The following is a 7,953-nucleotide window of genomic DNA, read 5'->3' as shown; positions in this document are numbered from 1 at the left end:
AGTTGAGTATATTTTATTTCTTAACTTGTTAACTGCAAAGGGGATGTCACATTGTTAAAACCTCCCAAATGTAACTTTCTAAAGGATCATCATTAAATCAGCTATCCCTAATTGTTAGAAACTCTCTATGAGAGATACTGCCTATGAAGATGTACATTAGAGATCCATAGCTGGGCAACTGATATTAATGGCAACAAACATATTTGTCAGGATGCCTATCTGAGTTCTTAGAAATTTCTTTGACAAATAGGTTAATGTGAGTTTACCAAAATATAACAAAATGTTGATTGTAATTATTTTATACTTGTATATATGTGATTTTCATGCTTTTCTGAGTTTTCAAGTTGATTACTTATTACAGCTCTTAACAAAAATTAATTAATTATAAGAATTTATATATATATGAAAAAGAAATACACTTGGTTATTTCTCTGGGTATATATGTATTTAATTCAAATTGTACAGTTTCGATTCAGCATGAATTGCAATAAATGGATCTTCAGCAGAGTTACTAACAGAGAAATGAGCTTTGCCGTCACCAGAAACATAGATTTTAATTCCTGTACAATTGTCACCAATTTTATCTCCAGAAATAACATCACAGTATGTGCCAGCAGGAAGACCAGTTTGCAAAGTTAAAGATAATGGCCTGTAAAATAAAAATTAAGATTTAACTTGAAATCAAGACAATTAAAAACAAGAATACAGACTACAAACAAATGGCTTCACTTTGTGCTGTAGAACTCTAAGCAGTCAAGGTCTCAGGGAGAAGAAAATACAAACACAAAGTCCTCTCCAGTGGATACAAATAGTTTTCTCAAGACCAGAAGTAATCTTATAGAATACAGCGATTTCCTAGTCAACAGTCAATACTACCAAAAAAATTAAGGTTGAGGTGTATCAGTGAAGAACTGAGTTGAATTGCCACTGTTAGGTAAAAGTACTTCTTTGGTAAACATAAATATTTTAAATTCTTCCTCATCTAACTTAAGAAAATAGGGATTACTTTAAAAAATTTAAATTTGATTATTTCTTTTTTAAAAAGAACCCTTTTATCAAGAGGCTAAAATGCATTTGGGCTAGAAATAAAAATAATCCAGCATTTCTGTGAAGAAATATATAGTTTTAAATATGAAGATGTTTCAGATATCTATTTTGGTTCTCCGATCCACAAAAGACAGAAATTAAAAGACTAGGCATGGATTCTTTTGGCAACAAAAGACATATTTGATTTACACTTTTGTCATTAAATATAATTTAGGCTAGAATGAGATAAGCATGAATGGAAGTTGCCCTTGTACCAAAACAATGGCTTGCAAAGAGGTCTTCTAAACCATAGTTCTATATATGCGAGAATCAATATACAGAGACAGATGATCCAAGTATCACAAATGAAAGGCCAGTAATAAGACGTCTCAGAATTAAAACTAAAACTAAAACTCAAAAAACCTCCTGAGGTGAATTATTGACCATAAGATATTCTTTAAACATATGCTTTAAAAAAATCTATATTATTTGTCACAGAGAGATAGGGAAGTGAAGTAAAAACATTCAAAAAGCAGATATAGGAGTAGTTGAGAAAAAGAGCTAGAAAAAAAAGTTATTTCAGTCCTGAGGCAGTATTTTAATATTATTTAAATAATAGAGGGGTGTATACGACTTGCTCTTCTAGTGATTTCACAAGCTTTATATGAATTACTCTGAGTATTTTGTGTGAGGTGTACATGTGAGCATATACATGTGCATCATATCTGCATGTTATATACCAGGGTACATAAAAAAAAAATTCTGCTTAGAATCAAAAGCCCTTATAAAGAAGAGATCAAAGTATAAGAGTTATCATTTTTTTCTGGCTCTTTTCTGACCTGTGTTTTAAGCTACTGACTAGTTTTCAAATGTAAACAAAGCTAATGATGAGGAAGAGAGAAAAAAAATAAACCAAGAACATATTTGTATAAAATATGATTTCTAATTGATATCTACTTACCAGTCATCATTGTTAAAGACAATGAATCCTTTGTTTCCTCTCCCAAAAGCTACTTGGTTGCTACCATTGTCCCACCAATTTGTAAAAGGTTGGCCATCAACTACATTACGGAACATAACCATGTTTCTAAAAACAAAATACAGTATAGTTGCTATGAATACATCAGTGCTTCAACAGTTTAAAATAAAATGTTAATAAAGCTTATTATTAGAGGATATGTTTAAATAAGTATTCCCACCTTATTTGACGCCATCGATGTTCACAGACCCAGTCGTTGCCACAAGTAGTGTCCTCATTAATAGTTACTTCTTTAATTACTCCATTATTATTTGGTGGCCCAACCCAATCATTAATATCCTTAATTAGCAAGAAGAATAAAAAATGCTCAGATTTTTAATATTACATGTGTTTGCCTCTTCCTTCTCCAGTGTACTAAATCCAATCTCTCCTATTTAGGTCTTTGCAGTGTTTTCATTTAGAATCCAACTCCTCTTTCAGCAGTTTTATACCCTTTTACCATGTTCTCATCATCTTCTCCTCAACTTCTCATTTTCTAGTCCAATATTTCAAAGGCAAATATATTTTTTTAACCCTCTCGTTTTCTTTCCAAGGAATTGCAAGGTTATTTACTATCACTGTAGGAAGTGCAATATCATTGAAATAGCAAGTTTGGTGTCAGAAACAGAATTAAAACAGATATTATTGCTACTGGCTAAGAAAACTTAGTCAATATACATAACTTCTCTGTGTCCCATTTTTGTATTCTGTAAAAAAAGGGATATTGCTTAGTTGCTATAAAAATTAAATAACATATGTGAAAATACATTGAATATAATAATTGCTAAATAAATATTAGTTTCCTTCATTCTTCCTTTTGGATAAATGTACTAATCAACACATCACAATATTCTTTCCTAATCGGACCAGATGTTTCAAATTGTTTTTATGATTGGTATTTTTAAAGATAAACATGGAAAAACATCAGATTATGTATAGAAAGGTTATTTGTGTCTGTTTTAAAACCATGTCATGTAATGAATAGTGGACAAAACTAAGGGTTTTCAGCATGCAGAAGTTTTGAAAAAGTAGAAATGTTATGGGAAAAAGAGAAGTGGACATAGTCCATGATTCCTGATGTCACAAATAAGACAAATTAGTGGAAATTACAGGAAGTTGGCTCAATATAAAGGGACATCTTCTAAATATTAAAGCTGTCTAACAACAGAATGAGTTGCTGTACAAAGTGTGCTATATAAATTGAAAGCAATCTAGAGGAAACTAGATAAAAATCTGTCTAATTTGTAGTGAAGAGAATTTTCTACTTTAGGTATGAAGTTGCTATATCTGATGCTGTATCTGAAATCTTAACTTTCTACTCAGATTAATGTCTTTACCATATGCCAAATATTTTTCTCATCTTTACCTTTCCCAGAATAGTCTGCAAGTTTCTCTTATTTAATACATATATTTTCCTTCCACCTAGAAGACACTTTCCCTATTTAATGTCAGTTCAACTACATAATTTCTTTGCTTTCCACAGAACTTTTTTTTAAAGTATTTAACAAGTCTTTATATTGCTTATACTATGGGCAGATACTGTTTTAAGTTCTTTACAAGTGTTAATTTGTAATCCATATACCAATTCTGTGAAGTAGGCACTTATGAGAGGTACATATTTTACTCACTATATCCTTACTTTTAAGTATTTTTGGGAAGAAAGGAGGTATGTTTCTCATATTTCTGAAGTAGCTTGCATATCGTTTGACCATGATTTAGTTTTTAATATCCACTGCATTGCTAAAATATTCCTGTATCAGGTTTACACTTGAAATATTTGATAAATAAATAATAAATGTAATAGCATCATGTAAAAGTAAAACAAAACTGCCTTCCTTTTCTTAAGAAAAAGATATTTTGTATGACACCAAAACTTACTTTTCCATTCTGAAAATATCTTGGCCAACGGAAGCTTGACATTACTCGTGTAAACCCATAAGGATGAGCGAGCATAAATCCAACTCCCATTTTGTACAGTCTGAAAGTTACAAAATTATATCATCATAGAAGAAACCAATGTTTTTAGTATTATTACAAGGTAGGTAAAAAGAAAAAAAAAGTGGAGGGGGACTTCATTTCCTACCTAGGATCCCAGAAGGTAAGAATAGATGCTCCTCCAGCTCCATGTCCTCTCTGATTGTCGTGGTTATCCACAAAGACAAGTGCTCTGTCAGAAGGCATGAAACCCCAGCCTTCTCCCCAGCTCCTATTAAAAAAATACACACACACACACACACACATTTTTACAATAGCTTTAGAGTAACCTAAATGTGTATTTCTTTCAGTATAGCATCCACGAATGAAATTATCTCTCTAATTAAATGGTTATTCTGTAGGGTTTTTAAATATATAAACTATATAAATCTAGCTATAATATTTATCTACAAATACACTCTATGTATGTGTATGTATGAATTATTTGTATTACATTTATGTTACAGGTATAAGATTTTTGTTATCAAAAAGTCCTGTCAGAAGTTTCAGATGGACTTCAGAAGGGTTAACATCTATATCATATTATACAGAATGGCAAACTGGGTTAAAATAAGGCTTCAATATTATTCTTTTGTAATATAAACATTTTAATACTAAAAATTAATTAGTTGATATAATGTAAATTCCACAGTATAGCCACATTGTAGGTATCTTATAAATGATAGAATCGTTTTAATAATAACCTGGACATCACAGTTTATATGCAAACATTAGGCAAATCTAAAACAGTCATATAATACATAAATTAAAATCGCTAGATTATGTTTTCGGTTTCTAGACAATATTCCTTGTGATTGACATTATAAAAAATAAAGATGATCAATTGAAGTTTGGAAAAGTGTAACACTTGTTATTAGTAATTGAATCCTTGAAAGTTGTCTAAATAAGGTCCTAAGAAGATGACTCATATGAGGATAATATGATTAATACGTCTGTGAAATAATACAAAGGACAAATCATATTTCATTTACTTTAAGTAAGCCATCTTCTCTCCATGCCATTTGCGCAAAACTGTGCCTAGTTTTGCACCATACTTGAATTCTGTCACACGACCATTTTCAAAGTAGTCGCTGCTTTTAATTGGCTCACCACCCAAATCAATCACCTAGAAAAAATATAGGGGAAAATATCATTTTAAGTAAGAGTTTTAACCATAAGTTAAATGTTACATAAAAATGGTTATTTATGTTTTTTGAAATGCCCCCCAAATTTTCATTATACCAAGATTCTTTTTGCCTTTTTCTTTTTCTTTTTTTTTTTTTTGCTAAAATATATGCTACAGTATTAAAAGTAACATGATGGCAAGGTGACCTGTTGTCCTGTGAAAATGCTGACCTAATTTAGTTTTGCATATAAATAATAATAACAATAGCTTATAATTAATATCTGGCCAACAATATTTCTAAGTGCTTGATGAATATTAACTCATCTGACTCTCTGACAAAAACAAAGACACAATCATTATCATTGTCCCTTTTACTCACATGAAAAAGTTGTTGCATAGAGAGGTTAATCAATTTGCCTGAAAGAGCACAGCTAATAGCGCTATAGACAAGAATTAAACTCAGACAGACTGGCTCAAGACTATGTTATTGTCTGTCTTCCCTAATGGTCTCTGAGGAGATGTAAATGACACAGAGATGTTTGCAGTGTAAATAAATTCTTTGCACTTCCTTAAATCCCCTTGCGATAAAGAGTTAAAGTCTCTGAATAAAAGAAGGTTAAAGAATACTGATCTATATAAATGCTTCCTGTTCTATACACTGTTCTATATAAATGATTCAGCCATTAACCTACAGAAATTACATTTTTAATTAAATTTGACATTTATTTTTCTAATGAATTAAATTATTGTTTATATGCACATATATGTACCTCCTGGTAAATGAAAGGTTTACTTCCTTCAGGGAACCAGGTTGTGTTTAGATTATGTAGTTTATCCAAAATTGCCTTCATGTCTCCAGGCCACATGTGCTTAGAAGCATCTATTCTGAACCCTGCTACACCAAGGTCAATGAGATGGTTCAGATACTCAGCAATCTTGGACCTCACGTAATCTTTCTCCAGGGCAAGATCAAGAAGACCAGACAGACGACAATCTCTGACCTAATGAGATAAACATTTTGTGATCGACAAAGAAAACATCAACTTACCCGAGAATCCATTTGATTAGCCATTCATTTATTCTTTAATAGATTTTCTGTAGTGCCTTTGCATTGGGCACTGGGGATATTGATATGCTAGTATGGACATACCTTTGACATAGTTTCTATTATAAAAATGGAGAATATAGGGAAAGTGAATGAGCTTTGTAATTGGGAAGAAATTAAATTGGGAAAAAATGTTTTAAATATTGTTTTGAGTTTCTTATTTCTAAGCAGTCAGACTTGGAATCCTGCTTTCCTAAGCTAGTATTTAAATGGAGATCATGAAGCTATATTAAAGGTATAGACAGCTCTTTATTCAGATCACTTTGTTTCAGATCATTACCTGATAAGGATCATTGTAATTCTCAATGTCTCCACTTCCAGTTCTACATTTACCATCATTAAAATCCCAAGCAGAGAATGGAATGGCCGGAAAATCCCTATTTCCAGGGTTGAAGTAACTTCCACACGTACTGCCCGTTCCTGCAGCCACACCATGTCCACACACATGATTAATTACAGCATCCACATAAATATGAACCTGAAAGACAAAGTTTCTATTTGTTTGATTTATAGAGAGGCAGAAATCTATAATATTACTGATTAAAGTTTACAGCATGTTAATAACACTCCAAAATATTTCTTTTCCATTTTATACCTTATCTTCTAAGAAGACCAAAAGTAAAGTGTGAAAGGAAATAAAGGTGAACTAAAGACCTACATGCATTGTAGCCACGTGATCAATATTTACATACATGATAAATTGATAGAACCCAAATCTATCATAACTGTGAACAAATGTAAAAAGCCCTTTTTGGGGGAAGGTAAGAATCAGCTGAGACAGAAGAGACTGATTTTTTAAATTTCCATAGATCATCCTAAGAAAGCCGCCAGCCTCTACTGTCTACCTAGCATCTGAAGAGAGGAAGGTAAATATTATCTCTCATTATTCTCCTCAAAAAGATTACATCTATTTACCATTTAAAAAAGAAAAGAAGAGAAGAGAAGAGAAGAGAAGAGAAGAGAAGAGAAGAGAAAAGAGAAAAGAGAAAAGAGAAAAGAGAAGAAAAGAAAAGAAAAGAAAAGAAAAGAAGAAAACTGTGGGGAAGAAGATTTAGGAATTATGGGTGCAGACACAAGTCACATAAAAGTGACAGCAGATATTGTAACTGGAATGTCTATTTCCTAACTAGAAAAGTATTCCCTAGAAATGTGTATAGTTATAAGGTTTAAAAGTTGATATTTGCTTTATCAGATGGCTTTAAATTTTAACATACAATCTTCTTTAATAGATAAAATGTCATATATACAAAGATTTACAAAAGTTGAATATAAGGCAACGATTAGATTTTAGTTAAAGTATATAGTAAAATGAAAAATAAAAAAATATGGAAAATGTCCTGCTCAAAAGGAACGAGAAAATAAATTAATTTTTTGTATAATCTTTTTAAAGGAAATTAATTCACTTACACCAGCGTTGTTACATCTAGTAACCATGTCTTTGAATTCATCTTCATTTCCTGATCTTGTACATAACTTGTAGCTAATCGGTTGGTATCTTTCCCACCAAGGTCTTGAAGGGTTGTTAATGACAACATTTTCATTGGGTGGAGAGATCTACAAATAAAACTATCTTAAGTAACAAATTATGACTTACTTTATATCATTGGATACTCTAGAAAATAATCTATCTAAAATTATTTCGGAATCTTTGTACAAAGAGCTACATTTCTTTATAATCACTTGAAATTATTAACAGTACATTGG

The 7,953-nt window shown here is 31.3% G+C and overlaps 1 protein-coding gene across 3 annotated transcripts in view; it reads right to left on the bottom strand.

The window, feature by feature from the left end:
- Positions 1-423: 423 nt before the first annotated feature.
- Positions 424-7,953, bottom strand: part of LOC117014619 (pancreatic alpha-amylase) — a 30,120-nt gene continuing 22,590 nt past the window's right edge. For all 3 annotated transcript variants that reach the window (XM_033092698.1, XM_033092697.1, XM_033092699.1), the window contains exons 3-11: positions 7,657-7,803; positions 6,530-6,727; positions 5,915-6,145; positions 5,011-5,144; positions 4,128-4,250; positions 3,923-4,022; positions 2,226-2,344; positions 1,988-2,113; positions 424-649 (exon numbers count right to left, since the gene is read on the bottom strand). In XM_033092698.1, the coding sequence (XP_032948589.1) occupies positions 448-649; positions 1,988-2,113; positions 2,226-2,344; positions 3,923-4,022; positions 4,128-4,250; positions 5,011-5,144; positions 5,915-6,145; positions 6,530-6,727; positions 7,657-7,803 (1,380 nt within the window). In that variant the 3' untranslated portion in view covers positions 424-447. The remainder of the gene's footprint in view (positions 650-1,987; positions 2,114-2,225; positions 2,345-3,922; positions 4,023-4,127; positions 4,251-5,010; positions 5,145-5,914; positions 6,146-6,529; positions 6,728-7,656; positions 7,804-7,953) is intronic.

This window comes from Rhinolophus ferrumequinum, chromosome 22 (assembly GCF_004115265.2).
Source record: "Rhinolophus ferrumequinum isolate MPI-CBG mRhiFer1 chromosome 22, mRhiFer1_v1.p, whole genome shotgun sequence".
NCBI classification, from domain to species: Eukaryota; Metazoa; Chordata; class Mammalia; order Chiroptera; family Rhinolophidae; genus Rhinolophus; species Rhinolophus ferrumequinum.
This window is presented reverse-complemented; position numbering and strand designations above follow the sequence as displayed.